This window comes from Pseudopodoces humilis, chromosome 5 (genome assembly GCF_049639895.1).
Source record: "Pseudopodoces humilis isolate 2021_Gansu_Grassland_sample_001 chromosome 5, ASM4963989v1, whole genome shotgun sequence".
Taxonomy (NCBI): Eukaryota; Metazoa; Chordata; class Aves; order Passeriformes; family Paridae; genus Pseudopodoces; species Pseudopodoces humilis.
Window position 1 is genome coordinate 38,427,271 of NC_142204.1, and position 16,440 is coordinate 38,443,710.

Consider the following 16,440-nt stretch of genomic DNA (forward strand, 5'->3'; position numbering starts at 1 on the left):
ATAATCACTGCTTTCTCATCTTTGATATTACTGGGTGACAAAACAAAACACGTCACAAAGTTGACTGCATATGTTTTTTGATTGAAGTTGATATCAGTACAGAAGTTGAACTTGGCTCAGCATGTGTTCTGCTTTCATACATAATTTTTTAAATGTAGCCATGGCTGGAAATATAAATAACATTTTTAAAAGCCATGTGAAAATGAGCTCAAGAATGTAGTATGCTTCACATGCTTAGTAGACTCTGTAGTGCTGTCAATCTATTGCTATGGAAAACACATTGTAAGATTTTAAGTGAATTCTTGTATTCCAAATATATTTTCCAAATTTATCAGAACACAAAGATCTCATTGAATTTCCAGTGCCATCTACAGAATAGCCAAGAGAGACATTCTAAACTTACTCTTCTCTTTCTCTTTCAGGCTGCTTTTCTGGAGACAGTGATCACTTTTTGGCAATTCATCAGCGAAAGAGTGGAAAACCTGTGTTTATTTATCACCATGTGGAGAGTGTGGAGAAAAGTCTGGATACAGACAGCTATAAGGATTCCAAACAAAATTTCCATTCTTCATCCCACACCAAAATGAGCAAGTTGCACCCTGCAATAATTCTTAAATCAGCTTTCCCCAGGTCTGTTTATGACCCATCCCTCAATCTCTTAGCAATGACTGGTCAAGATCTGGAAGTAGAGAATCTTCCCATTCCTACAAGAAATGTGATTATTGTGGTAAGTGACTTTTTCTGGGTTCTGCAGGGTTTTTTTTGTGAATAAATATGCCTGCAGATAAATATAGATAGATTGTAATTTTGGGTAGCCTGACTGATCATCTGAATCTAAATAATGACTACTTGTTTTGAATTTCTTCACTTTGGTGGAATTTGCAGTCATATAATCACCCTGACTAACAAATAAACTGGTGAACCAGTGCAGAATATAGCCTCTTTGTAGGTAAAGACCTTACCTTTGCCTCAAATGCTGTTGATCCTCTTGTCTTGACTGATGTTTGCACAGTTTTTACTGGATGAGCTTTAAACTTATTCTGCATGAGTCACGAGAAAATATACTTCAGGGAACTATTCTACAGAGCCAGTGAGATTTTAAGAGGATGACATACAGGTTTCAATCACTTCTGTTCCTCTGGTAAATCCACCATTATGCTTACTTCTGATTGAAAAAAAAATCTCCTGTTTCTTGCAAAGAATAAGAACTTTGTTGGTGTAAGCCATAGGCTCTTCTTCTGGGACATATGGACTGGGGACCCTCCACTTTCAGTTAAGTCTGTGTGTAACCTTTCCTATTCTGAAGATGGTGATGGCAGTGCTCCCTCCTGCAGTGAAGGGCATGTCAATTTAACCATATACTGATGCTGCCCTGCTGCATCCTCCCCCTTTGTGCCAGTGGAGCAGCCTACTGTTAGGAGAGCTGTCCTTGGTGGGGTGCATGGTACAATCCTTGCACAGACACTTCTTTCCTCACACTCGTGTATAGGCAGCTCTCCTTGATACCTGGAGGGAAAAAGAGCCACTTAAAACGGCTTCTGCACTCGTTAGAGTGAACTAATAAAGATTAAAGTGAAAGCTGTAAATTGCTTGTTTCAGAGGAAAATGAGAGGTTAAGAGATAATGGCCTTTACAGACAAGGAAAAAAGAGTATAGAACACTAGAGCATGTTGGCACCCCAAGTGTTTCAGAATCCCATATGAGTTCCCTGTAGGGTACTCTAGAGATCTGCCCTCATGAATGCACCAAATCCAATAGAGTAGTGACAATGAAAAGAATAATCAGGGTAAAAAAATAGAAGGTAATAATTTCATTTGTCCATTATTAAAGTTTTAACAGTTAAAAAGTACTGTCAGGGAACTAGGCTCAAAAAGCTGTGCTCTGGACTTGTTGCATCCCATATGAACAAGACCTCATCAGAGTTTAGATGGCTAACATTGTTAGTGAACAATATTCAGCTATGTGGAAGTGTTCATATCAGAGCAAAATAAGGTACTGTCAATCTTGCTTTACTGGGGACAGGCCAACTGCAAACAGAGTCCCAGCATTGAATGGTATTGATCAAAGGAAGGAGGTGCCAAGCAAGCTGGATATATCTATTTCTCAAAGCTAGCCTAAGCCAGCAGGGCGGACTCCATAGTGAAGGTACCTGCTCTGCTCTTTCCAGTGCAAGCATTATTTCACTTCATTCAAGGTGAAACCTTTCTATTAGTGCAAAGAACTCATAATAGGTAGGCATGGCTCTCCTTTGTTTCCATTAAATTACACTCTTACCTATGAACTGTTATTTTAGTAGGGTATTGCACAGTTTTGGAGACACGTGGTCCTCAACTAGTAATGGAAGAATCCTGCAAAATATACTGGGGCTACCCTGATTTTAGCTGACTGGCTCTGTGGCTGCATTAAAAGCTAAATGAGGCAGATTTTCAATTGTCAGGCAAATTCACATTAAAAAAAAAGGTCCATTAAATCTATATTAAGTTCTTATTAAGTGACTTCGGTCTGAGGCTTTGCTACTGCATTTCTAGGATGGAGCTGCTGCTCTGAAGCCTTCTGTTCTGGCTGAGGACCGTATGTGCTTTAAGGGGAGGTATAATAGCGTGAGCTAATCATGACATGAAAGCTGTTTATTGCTTTGGTTCTTCAGCTCTCTCTGGATGTGCTGAACAACAGTGGTTTTGGTTTGTTTCTAATGTCATCCTTTGAGGAAAAGCCTTTGGGGAAGTGTATGTTTGAAGCCAAAGTGCTGTGAGTCAGACAGTGCATTGGACTAATCCCACCATCAGAAATTTTGAAGATGCCTCCTTTAAAAGGGCAGCTGTCCCACGACAGGGTGGTTGCCATCATCCAAGCACAGCTCTGCTCATTCCAGGTTTCTGTATTTCAACATTCTCTTTCTCCCTCTTGAATGTCACCTGAAGTAGATTGTAGTGTTAATGTAATTACCAAGGGAATCTGGTTTGTTTTGAATTGCAGGTGTATCGCTCCTTCTTTGTTTTGAATTAGCACTCACTGCCTGTTGTTGCTTTCTGGTTTTTAATATATAGGGAAAGCATCAACGTTTGTTATTTTGCCCTGGCTGACCCTTTTTGTTCCAGCCTTTAGTGATGTTGCTGGTTGTTGAACTTGGAAGGGTAGTTGCTACTGTTAATGCTTGCTGTAATCCAGTTACATGACTGGTGTACATCGTGATTTAGTATGAAAGCCAGCAACTTTTTTTTTTTTTTTTTTTGATAAATCAATGCTTAGTTGGCTCTGCAGAGGAGAGGAAACTGAATTCAAGCTAATTTCAGTGACTCAAAGTCCATTTTCTTCATGATCAAGGTAGACAGGTAGGGTGAGTGGATGCCTAATGCAGAACTATTACAAGGTTATATTTTGTGCTGAGGACTAAACCATCTGACAAGGAAAATGTTGCCAATGCACAGCAGAGTGCTATGAAGCCAAAAATTCTGCAGGTATTGTGTCAAAAAGTGATGTTTTGTGACTCTAACAGTAAAGAACAAGTTAAGAAGTGATTTTACTGAAACTGGAGATATTGCAGTCCTTGTTTGCCTAAGTGAGGAAGAGAAGGTATTTATTTTCTGGGAGGGAGTTTTATATAATTAAAGGCAATCACATTACCTGATATTAAGTTCCAGTTGTTTGTTTTCATGCTTGTATGTGTTCAGTTCACCTTGTTTTTTGAAGGAAGTGAAGGCATTTTAGAGCTCTTAGAAGCATTTTGACTGTTCTATAAATGCCTTAGTGCTTACCCATATGTTCTGTTTAGCTGTCTCTCTAGATGATGTGAGACCAACTCATCTGAAAATTGCTTGGATAACAGACAGAGTTACATAATGTTTTTTATAATACCCAAATTTTCCATTTTTAAGCTTTTATTTTGTATCGCAGAAACCGTATGCTCATTGAAGGTAGTAGAGAATTAGTGCAATAAACAAGTTCTCAAAATGTTTATTTGTGTTTATTCCAAGTCTTTCCAATACTGAATGTGAGAAACGCCAAGGTCAAGACAGTACACGGAAAGTGGGAATAGAATGTGGATAATCACTTATGATAGAAATTATCATCTAACATACTTATTAAAAAAAACAGAGCACATACAAACATCTATGGAGTTAGGGCTGAACTTGAGAGAAAAGCAGAAGGACTTGTAGTAAAGGTTACAGCTCTGACTAGGTCTAAATTATCACCTCATGGATATGCTAAAGCATTTTCCCTTGTAGCCTGATGTAGTTTGGTCTGTCCAAAGCCTCTCTCAGGCACACACATGTATTGGACCAAGATTGGACCAAGCTACTCTGATGCTTTTTTCACTTGCATCCTGTGAAGTGTTTCAGAAATGTAAAGGTAATAAACTTGCTCAATATATTGAAATTTTCCCTTCCACACCTCACTCTTACTCTACACCTTCTTATATAAACATGAAATCTCTTTCTTTTTCTGTTGCTTGGAAATGCCACAGCACTGTACTGTAGCCTAAAATTCAGCTCATCTCTTAATTTTTGTTTGATTTACGTGAGTGTTACTGAACTGAATTGATTTAATTAGTTTCTTTCAGCTAATGCCAATGGGACATATGATTCACAGACAGCCACACAGAGCTTCTCTTCGCCTTTTCCGTGGCATTTTGTGTAGGGCTGTGTAAGGCTGAATGCCTCAGAGCTATAGCTTCCCATACCGTCATATCTACTTTGTCTCCAATACTTGAACTATTTCAACCATGCCAGAGAGCACAAGGAAGAACTTCAGGTGCTAGTACTTTGAGAGAAGATTCAGTGGAAGAATAAAGCACAACAACATATGTATCTATAAGTAGATATTCCTGTGGGAACCAGGTATTCAAGCTGGTAATCTATTAAGATATCTAGCATGTTTCTAAACACTTTCTGGATTACTAGGGAGTTAATATAGGTCAGAGACTCTATCCAGTAGGCAGACTGTATGTGATCATCCTGACTCGGAGATTAGTACTGACATGGACCATTTCCACATCAGTTTTCTCACAGCCAGAGAACAGTAGCAGATGTATTTAATCTACTAGTATAATACAGCTTTGATATCTGCTTCAGGGTGAGTTCCCTAATTCCAAATGGCTGTAGTGACAAGATTTATATTGATGATAATGGGTGCTTAGGCACCAACCGCACACTGACTACCTATTTATATATACTCATACACACACACGCAGACATGTACATTGAGTGGCATCTTAATCTGGAGCTGATCCCAGCTTAACACATTTTATGTGGAAATAATGTGGAAATCCTTTCCAAATCTAGGCACAGTTCAAGTAGGTGGGCTTCTTCTGGGTGGGTTTGGGTAGCTGAAAGCCATGTGGCTGTGAAACCACAGCAGAACTGCTTTTGCACTTATGTCAGATTCATCCCACGAGTACTGCTGTATTCTCTTATATAACTTTCCTCATACTACATACTCAAAAAAGATGCATCTTTTGCTCACTTGCTGGCATGGCCTTAGATGTATACATTTATTTCTCCTTTAATTCCCCATATTCTGATGGGTCAGGTTTAATTACTAGTGTCAAAGCCCAGAATTTGTCTATATTATTTGTTCCTAAATTTTATTTCATCTTTCCACACCTCTTTTCTGCTGGAAATGTCTGTTTTTCTCATTCTTTGTAATCTTATGAAGCTGTGGCATCCACGTGAAATGCCATCTCTAAGTTCCTCCTCAGGAGCACACAGGACACCCAGTTGCTTCTTCCTTGAAAAGACCAGCAAAACAATGGGAACCAGACTACTGTATACCCTTTCTTCTGAGCATTGCAATTCTCTCCACTGACTGGTTTTGCTGGGGGGCTGTAAGAAGAACTCTATGAAAAGATTCTGATAAAAAGGTGTGGAATACAATGCTTATGGTTATTTTCAGTCCGAAGAATGTTTTCCCTATACCTGCATCTTTTGTGAAGGCATTTAATGTAGATTTCCTTTCATGAACATAGAGCACTTTTTGTGGAATTTATGTTTTAGTTTTCTTTAAATGAAAAATGGATGTTTCTTCTCACTGGCCATTTGGTAATACAAGATGCCTTTTTTTCGAGGCTAAGTCACTGAGTTTTACTGAATGAGAGTAGTGTAGAGAGAGCCCTCTGAGTCAGCACCAAGTTGTGTGTGATCTTTCTGCATGCCAGAAGGTAAATGACCTTCTGAGAATCCCAAGACAAGAAGATGCTCTGATAATGTTTTTTCACTTATAGTCTTTTTCACTTTTCCCCCAGCTGTCCACTTGACTGACTGTTCATCCAGAATCTCTTATTACTCTTTTTCCTGGTGCTGAATACCTTGCCTTGACATAAGATGAAGTCTTTTCCTTTCTTCAGTTCTCTTTGTTAGGAATTCTGCTATCTCTCAAATACTATGTCAGCCTCTGCTGGCTCAGCATCCACCCAGTTAAGTGACCCAGTAAGGCCATACTGAACAATCACTAAAGGCATCTTGAAATATTACAGTCTCAGTCTGATAAATATGCATAGAAGTCTGTGAGAAATGGTGATAGCTAGGCATGATCCATTAGACAGAAATTTAGGATTACTTTTAGGAGACCACAGACTAAAAGTAATTTTCTTTGGGACCTAGAGAAGGGAAGAGGATTGAGGATGTTCTTACAAAAGAAGAGGCACAGTTTCTGAAGCAAAGGATTTGATGCTCATGCACTGTCTGCCTTATATCATGTGTTGCATGATATGTTATACTACGGTCAATTTGAAAGTTATTCAAAATGGTAGGTTTATCATCCCATAACACCCTGTGCAATAATGCCCTAAGTTTTGCTAGATAATTGTAGACGTATGTATACGTGGTTCTATCTATTTCTAGATGTAATTATACTATATTACAATAATAGAAGTGACAAAAGAGCTGCTTTTTGAATACTATGCCTGACCCTGGGGTCTCAGCCTTGAGTCTGGCAAATTCTGACTCCAAAAAATCCATTTACCTCCTGCTGTACGGAAAGATCATACACAGTTTGGTGCTGCGACTCGGAGGGCTCTTTGCATCTGACTGCTCCTGGCTGGTAAGAGTACCCTAAGCTCAGTCCCTCTGTAGACTTTAATGAAGAGACGGTCAAAATACTTTTGAAAGTGTATTAAGGTAAAACAATCGGTTAAAAATAAGGCAAAATAATATAAGTGAGGAGAACAAGTAGTCCATAAATGACAGGTCAAACAGTGCTGGGGCAAACAGCCAAGCTAACTATCTATGAAATATAACGAAAAGTCAGATGTTTTGTCACTGAATGTTTGTTATTCCTGGCCTAAGAGAGGGGGATTAGCACTAGCCAAGGCCAAGGAGGCATAAATAGAGAATCATGTCTCTGCAGTGACTTCTCAAAGGAACTTTCTGAGGAGTAAGATCTTAGAATCTAGTGAGGTATCAACTGTATCCATCTCCATTTCCAGGTCATGTATTTGTGCAATGCTTGGAATAGCAGAGGACAAGTGCCATGCTGCTAGTGAAATTTTAAGATCTTATTATAATTACAGTGCTGAATTGTTAACAAGCTCTAAATGTTAGTCACATTTCAAGAGTGGGCAGTATCAGTCAATACACTTAGTGTGATTGTTCTAATCACTGTTGCGTCTTTTTACACTTTACATTGTGACCACAAATATCAGGTCTTCGCAGTATTTGGCTTCTAGACTCCAGTCCACCTCCTAGTTAGATTGATGCTTGCCATTACTCCTTAAGTTCTTATACTTGACATAATGTATCTGCAGCAAGCCCTGCAAATAGACCTAGTAGCCTGCAGCTCTGTCATTCTGGATTTTGTTTGCACAAAGAAATCTAGAGAGTCTGCATTAGTTGGCCTCATTTGCTTTATGCTTCCTTCTGTGCACTTCAGCAGGAATAATTGCATACTGAACCATTAGCATGGTATTGTGTTTGTTGTCAGTCTTTGTGGAAAACAGGAATGATTGTATTAGGTTGTAACATGCACTAAAACCTCCTTAAGGCACCTTTTTGTCATCTGATTTTCAAAAATGTTTAAAGAATGTTAGTGGGATATTCATCAACCTAGTGTTTTGATTTATTATCTTACTGCTGGCAACTTTGGGGGTGCTTTTGTAACATTCAGTGGAATGTTACACTTGCACAAAAGCTGGTCATATCTTTCACAAATTGCCCATATGCTCTTTAGTCACAGTGTTCCTTTTCCTGCATTTTTAGTGAAGGGAAGATGTTTCTTAAAGTCATTTAATTTTCTTCATAAGCTGCACTGTTTAAATGAAAACAGGATTTCAGGAGCAGGCATGTTATATATTTTTAAGCCAAAGCTTAAAGTTTCATTGACAGTTAGCCTTGTGCAGTTTATCTCTAAATGAGGTGTCAGCTGTTCCATATTTATTTCAACTGTGTTTTCATGTTACTGGCCAATCCTAGCTATAAATTAAATACTTGTGTGTAGCAGAACAGAATCTGCTTATGTTCTTCCATTCTTCAAATATGTGAGGTTTTTCCTCTAGGAAAATCTTTATTAACTGATAATTTTAAATTTTTTTAAGCATTTCCGTAAAATTAAATTCAGATACAGTTGCAGCCAAATCAAAGATCTTCACTGTTGCTTAAGCTGTATACTCAAGTGTGGGAGACCTGGCTCAAAGCCTTGCTCTAAAGGAGGTAAGGGAGAAAACTGAATTTGAGCTTTTTCTCATTTCATATGATCTAGTTGCTGAGCTAAGGGGTAGAGAGCACCACCCATTTCATACTTGCAGAGGAAATTATTTGTTTGACCCAAATCACATTGTTTCAGCTAACTGGAAATTCAGAGAAGTATTGTTCTTGGGCTGATCCAGTACAAATGTCTTGTTTGTGTTTTGATTTGGTCTCCAAAAGAGGGAATCCCCCTTCCCCTAAACAAACAACAAAGCCCCTCGAGACCACTCCCCATTGTTTCTTACACAGCCCCATTTATTCCTCTGATTGAAAAAAGCTTCTATACTATTTCTATGCCATGCTGTACTGAATTCCAGAAGAAAGGATACAGAGATTTAGACAATAGTGGGAAGTCTTTGGCTTTTTTATGACACTGTCCAGACTACAATTTGTGTGTTTCACCATTTGGGTTCAGAGGACTCCTCACTGGTTGGAATTGCACTGACTTCATTACCTACAACAGTACAGACAGGTTTGTATTTCAGAAGTTCAGGAGGTTGCTCTTCCTCTATCAATGTTCTTTTTTTCTCTTACAGGTGAGTGGAAACCTATTACTGCCTAAATTTGACTAAGGAAAGGGAAGGTGTCCTGGCATGCAAAGTTACAGGTGGCATCACTAGAATCACACGTTTTATGTTCAAAGTCATAAATAAGCTATTGGCCCTATTGGGATCATGAGACCCACCAATAGAAAATCAGTGACTACTTCCCGCAGTGAATCTATACATTGTGTCAATAATGTTCAGGAATAAAGAATCCAGAAGCACTTCCTAAAAATTCTTTTAGCACCCTCAGAGAACTATCTTTGTGAAAACCCAAGTCCCCTACAGTTAAAAGGCACATTTAACATATGAAGGGCAGATAAAGGGCACTCAGATAAAAGACAGCAAGACAGCCTGTGTTTTCTTATCAGTCAGTGTTTTGTTGAATCTGGCAGTTCAGCCTCTGGAATAATCCTTCTGGTTCTTCACTTCTGACTGTTGTTAGGAAAAGTGACAGTTTCTATAAAGTCCCTTAATAGATGGTTTGTAATGTGTTTCTGTGTGTAACCCCTTAAATATTAAGCCTTCTAAAAACTGCTTTTGAAAAAAAACCACAAATTCATTAGTTTTCTATCATCACGACATTAATATGTTATATCTTAAAACACAGTTTTAAATTTTTGAATAAGCCAAACAGTATTTGAATCAGCCAAACAACATTTTGGAGCAGAAGATCATCTGAATTTACTTTTTAAAATGTTTCCTAGGTCTAGCATTACTGCACTTTGGCATCTGTTTTGCAAAGAATAAATATTGGATTCTGAAATTAAATGCACAGGCTCAGATGATACTGGGGTTTAAATGTGATAGCAAAGCTCTCAGGTGAATGATGTTTTTTCAGTAACCTCAATACCAAACTGATTCATGGAAAGGGGAATAGTCCAGGGAAGTAAGCAGAGAGGTACAAATTCTTTGTCTCTTTTTTCTTGTTGCTGAAAGCATTTAACTGGTGTTTCACTGTCCTTCCTTTGAAGGTCAGCTATGACTGACAATTTGTAATGGACCTTAATTCTTACTTGTCTCTGCACCACAGTAAACTGGTGGAAAATATTTTTAGTGGATACAGCACTTTAAATTGAGTATGGAATAGATGCATCATGAAGAGCATTGTAAGTATATATCAAGACTGCTAAAATAATAGTGTTTAATAGTGTAAAAAGGTGAGTGACTGCAAATGTTACATTAATGTTTATTTAAACATGAATTGCAACAGATTTACATTTCAACCTTTTTTAGCTGTTGGAGAATAATAATGGAACATTGCTTTGTACAAATTTGGCTGAGATCAAGTGTTCTCTTTGGGAATAGTCATTGTTAATAAAGTGTAGCATAGAAATTGATGACAATGTAAATGAAAATATTTACATTTAAAATAAACTAAATTTATACAATGGCACTGATTGAATTGAATTTCATCTTTTGCCCATTTTTCTGTTGGTAGTTTCAGCATAAGAGGTTATCTTTCTGCTGGTACTAATTGTTCTAGTAATCTTATTTTCTTTTCGAAAACACACTTCTTTTATGGTCCTGTGGTGTTCTGGCAACACTTACAGCTTTCTGCTTTGTTTAGCCAAATCATTGTTGATATGCTTTCTTTGTGCAACACATGGTATGTTGTCTAATTAAGAACACAGCTCTGGAGGCCACTCTTTACAAGTGTATATAATATTTCAATTTCATGTAGAAAAGTAATTTCATGTTATAACAGTTTATTTTCAGGTACTGTAACACATAGTCATAGTGGTGCAGTCTTCTGAGATGTCAGGTCTTTAAAACAAATGTTTTGGGTGAATGGAAGAATAACCTTAAATACTGCCCTCTTAGAGCCTTTGTATTCTTTACACAAAGTAAAGCTGAAACAGTGTAGAAATTATATTCCTTGTTTTAAGCTGATGATGAAAAATAAGCAGACATTGTCCCCAAAACCTTTCTCACAGACTTTCTCTGAAATGGTGTGACAGGATGCTGTGGCTCTGCCTAATTAGCTACAATAAAAGTGTGTACAGGCAATAGAAATTAACTTGAAAATTAAAAATACTTCCTAAAAAGACCTCTCCCCTTTGTCCCTTAGCTACTTCTGACATATGCTTAATTTTAAGGGTATCTGGACTGACCCTGGTAGAATCCTTGTTAACAGAGGACTGTGGTGGGAGAAGGGAAGGTAGGTAATAGCTGTAGGAACATTCCTTTGGCATGCTGTATAAATTTGTGGTTGGGCTCAAATGACTGGAGTTGGGCAAAGAGGGAAAGATAAACTGAATGTGTAAAAGACAACACAAATAATGAAATAGCAAGAAATCTCTAGAATGCTGATAAATATATTAATTAAAAAAAAAAACAAAACAAGACAACAGAGACTCCTTTATAAGTAGTAATAGGGCAATAATTGAATAGATAGAGATATGATTTGAAATCCACAGACTAAATACAAAATCTGATTGTGGCTTTAATTTTTAAATATACTTTGTAAGAATGTGCCTGAAAATGGATATCAACTTTAATGAAATAACTGTAATGTGAGGCTTTTGGTAACGAATGAATTAGGAAACCATATGGATGCATTAAGCAGAATAATTAATGTACCATACACAAAAGTAGGACATCTATAAAGCATTTATGAGGTCCTCTCCATCAGTTCTTTGCTCTTTGAGTCTTAACTGAAATCCAGGGTAGCTGGCTATTAGAAAAACTAGATTTTCTAGTGAGATAACTGACAATTTTGATTAAAGCATTAATTAATTTTAGGAGGCTGAGGGCCTGATCCCTTAAAAATACTTGAAGAACAGTGCTACTTTAGTCATGTTTGGGGTTTTTTTTCTATTTAAATTATTCTCTTCCTCTGGTCAATGAAAGTTGTGTTCTATTTTAACTTGTCAGCAAGCATGATGGATTACTGTGTTTATAGAATTAACTATTGAATTGCCCAGACAATTCCAAGTGCTTCAAATGGCTGTATGGTATAGTTACAAAAGTAAGGTGGTCTATTCCTTACTGTAACTGTCAGTGAGCCTGTTTCCTCTTTCAGAGGCAGAGATTCCAAGGACCTTTTTTAGGCAATTCGTTCCATGCCCAGTCCTTCATGTCAGTAGGAACAAGAGAACACTGAAGAGAATACCTTCTTGTGTTTTTTCCCACTTCTCTTGTATTTAAACATAATAATTTAAACTCTCATTTTATAATCTTTAATAGTGATCTGATTTCATTACTAAGATGGCCAAAATAAATGTTTTACATCACTCTTAAAAAATGAGAGCATTTTATAAATGCTGAAATTAATGTGATACTTGGACTATCAGTTTATTCTGCCAAAGAGATATGCCTATGGCAAAATGGTGAGGGTTGTTTTAATAAAATACTTAAGAAAAAAATTTAAAGAAAAAATGGATTTACACTATTGGTTCTAAAAATATACAAGATTCTGTCTGACAAGTGTATTATTTAGTTTGCATAGTACATCTTTGTTGTGGTGATAATACCCTAAGAAAAAGTAGAGATAGGCAATTTATTTTCAAGTGCCAGATTTATTTCTGTTCAGGTAGGTTCAGTTATAAGTAGGATGTTTTTATATTCAATTTTTCATTATTCAAAGTAAGGGACTAAAGAATGTTGCAGATAATTAAAAAAACCTCTTATAATATAATGTAAAACTATGATAGAACATATTAAGACCATCATAGAATCACAAAATTAACTATGTTGGAAAAGACCTTTGAGATCAAGTCTAACTATGACATAACACAACCTTGTCCACCAGACCATGGCACCAGACCATGGCCACATCCAGTCTTTCATTAAACACCTGCAGGGATGATGATTCCACCACCTCCCTGGGCAGCACATTCCAATGCCCAGTCACCCTTTCCGTGAAGAACTTTTTCCTAATGTCCAGCCTAAATTTGCCCTGGTGCAGCTTAAAACTGTCCTCTTGTCCTGTTGCTGGTTGCCTGGGAGAAGAGACTGACCCCCACATGGCTACAGGCTCCTTTCAGGTGGGTGTAGAGAGTGAACACATGAAGTAGATGTACTGGGCAAAGAGTTAGCTCACATCTCTCAGGGCTTGCTATCTAAGGCGTAGCATAAATGTGCAGAGCTGGCCATCCCTAACAAAAAAAATCCATTAGAGTTCCAGTGCTGGGGAATGTATTGCAGAGCTTGAGGAGCATCAATATCAATACTGAGTTATGGTATCCTTCTGACTCTGGGCTACTAATGCCTAAGACCACCTTTGGTGTCTCCATATTCACGTGCCATTAAACTGATGACCAAGGACAACTTGAACACTGATAGTATTTCCAGGCCAGTGAGTGTATTTCTAGGCCAGATTTGAATGTTCCCAACTGCCACAGTCAAGCCCTTTCTCTGGTTCTCATCTAATTGATCTTTCTTCTTCTGCAGTGGTACCCGTTTATTTGGCTGGCCAGCCAAACATTGTTCAGTGTTTCTCAGTGCTTTCTCTCGGCCCACATAAAATCCACTTTTGCTTTCTACCATTATCTTTCAGTGGGTTGTAAAACAGCCTTAGCATAAAGCTGTAGAATGTTTCAGGGGCTAGTCAGAATTTCCTTGTATGCCTTGTTTGACTCATTGGCTGTTGGTTGTCCAGTCCTCTGTTATGAGCACAGCCCTATAAATTCCTGTCATTATAGGTAAAAGACTTTAAACAAAAAATCCAGTGCTTTTGGCAAACTGCATATTCATATTTCCTTATCAATCACTGAAGAAATTAAATGCTTCAGAAAGACATATCTGATATTTAAAAGGACTGTTCAATCAATGTGGCCTTATTAATGTCTTCTGTGTTGCCAGTCCCAGTGATCCTAGCCTTTGTCAAACAAAGTTTGGCAAATGCTGCTGGCTTTTCTCTGTCATAATGCTGTTATAACCCTGGCCAGCCAGTGGTCTTCTGCTGTTGATCTTTGCTCTTTTGGCCGTGTCGCTACTATTGTAGTTTCTTCAGTTGTAATAGAAAGGAATTTACTATAATACAAAGATGATACACCAAATACATAAAAATTTATTTTTTTGGCTTGTCTACTTTAATATAGATACTACATCTTTCCTAAATCTTATTCTGCCTGGAGGCTGACTCTACCATTTGCTTTCTTTTTCTTGCCCTTTTCTTTAATTGTGGATTTCTTTCAAAATTACTTTGAGGGTGATGCAATACAAAAATACTTTCACTTTCATATCACATCAACTGTGAAACAGCTCTCTAACAGCTCATTAGTAATGGAGTGGATCACACAATCCTTATAGCAATTGAGCAGTGTGGGCTGCTGATCAAGAATCACTGAAATGAATGGAGTCTTCTGAGTCAAAAAACTCAAGGCAGAGGTTGAAAATTACTTCCCTTTTTAGAAAATTTTGAGGTAAAAAAAAAATTCACTAGGATAAAATGAAACTATTTAAACCCTTTAACTGGGAGATACTGAGGAAATGAAAGTCATGTATCACAAAAAAACCCAAAGCTCAAGGCTACAATGGGTGCTCAGGTTCCAGCACATCTTTCGTCACATCCTGGTAGGAGCTGAGAGTCACAGGGGAAATTAGTTAAATCATCCAAGTCAGGTTATTTGGTGTCTTTTATTTACATTGTAGGATAGAGGTGAGATAGGCTTATGGAGGGAGTATTTTCAGGGCATTTGAGATTGGTCTTGCCTTCAATATATGGGAGTTGCAAGGCCAGGTCTCTTTTAGACACTGAAATGTTTTGCTCTTCTTTCCAGATTAGATTTTATTTAATTAGTTGAACTGAGTGGAATCTGTAGTGTTGTTGGAAAAAGATTTGTCTGGAAGTCTAGTCATTCAATTTATCATGTGGCATAAGACGACAAAGCAATAACTCTTCATCCTGAAGTATATACAGATCAGGGGCCTGAGCTGGGGTCTCCCACCTGCAATATAAAACTCAACCATGTATCTGTTGCTTTATTCTGAAGTAAATCCTTCTTCTTAAGGTCTTCAGTATGTTGTCTTGTAGTGACATTATCAGCAATATATGATTTCTCAGCAGTATAAAAATCTGACAAGAAATTCTGGGGACAGGAACAGGAGAAGGAAGCTATTCTTAGCTGTTCTTTTGCTAACAGGCTATGCAAAATCAGGAGGCAGTGTATCAGCACGACTCTCAACATAGATTATTCTGATAAGTTTATACTGAGTTGCTCATACAAGATATAGATAGTAAGGAGTTTCAGCACCCTTGCTAGGGAAAAAATAATTAAGGAAACACTATAAAATAAAAATTCAGACACGTGTTTTTGTATAGAGAGGCAAGACCACATGCAGTCCATGAAGTGGAAAGGCAGAAGTTGTTTTTCAGAGGAGGTGTCAGACAAATTACATAAACAGAAAGGAATAAATAAAACTTCACTTTCTGAATTTTGTACACTCTGTTATTTTCTGTCTTTTAAAAATTGAATGTATATTCAGGAGTCATTTAGTTAAAATCATTGTCAACTAGACAATCATTTCAGACAAACTTACATTACATTACTTCTGCATTGTTTGTTCTTTCCTGAATGATATTTTCTACTGGGACTTACAATTTAATAACACTGATGTGAAATGATGTGAAACTTATGAGAATAAGAGTCCTAACTTCTTGAAACTGCTTTGTGTTGCCCAGCATAAAATGTACTTTTCTCCAGTTAATCAGGCATGTAATGTATTCAAAAGCAATGGTTCAGAACATTGATGCATTTTTCATACATCCTTTTTTTATTTCATTCTTTTCTGTTTTAGCCAAGTGTTTGGTGTTTCTCATGCAGTATTCTCTACCCCTTCTTACCCTTCTCTTTCATTCCTGTAATAAGTTTGCTGGAGTTCTTGCCTCCAAACTATCTAGTCTGTAGTGCCTGCTTATAACATTTGTCTCACCATCCATTCAACTAGTCCCCAATGATTCTGTTCCTTCATCTACTCTCTCTCTCACTGCTATGTGCAAATCATATCCTTTCCTCAGCAAACACTTTTATTTTTATTGTCTTTTTTTTTTTTAACATGTATTTGGGTTTCAGGCTGTGATAGGGCAAATATCTAATCTTATCAAAAATCTTACATAATAGATTCAGACTTGGAAAAATGCTTTAAATAATACATCTTCCTTGGTCATGCCCCCATGTAGCCATTGGAAGTTTAGCTCTTCTTTCCTCCTTGGAGTGCCTTATTCGTCTCCTACACATTTCTGCCTGTGAACTCGTCCCTTTTTCTCACACATT

General features: G+C 37.5%; 1 protein-coding gene across 1 annotated transcript in view; it reads left to right on the top strand.

The window, feature by feature from the left end:
- The window catches only part of PTPRR (protein tyrosine phosphatase receptor type R), a 137,429-nt gene that overhangs the window by 13,613 nt on the left and 107,376 nt on the right, over nucleotides 1-16,440 (top strand). The window contains exon 2 of the mRNA XM_088055071.1: nucleotides 423-727. Within this exon, the coding sequence (XP_087911197.1) occupies nucleotides 423-727 (305 nt within the window). The remainder of the gene's footprint in view (nucleotides 1-422; nucleotides 728-16,440) is intronic.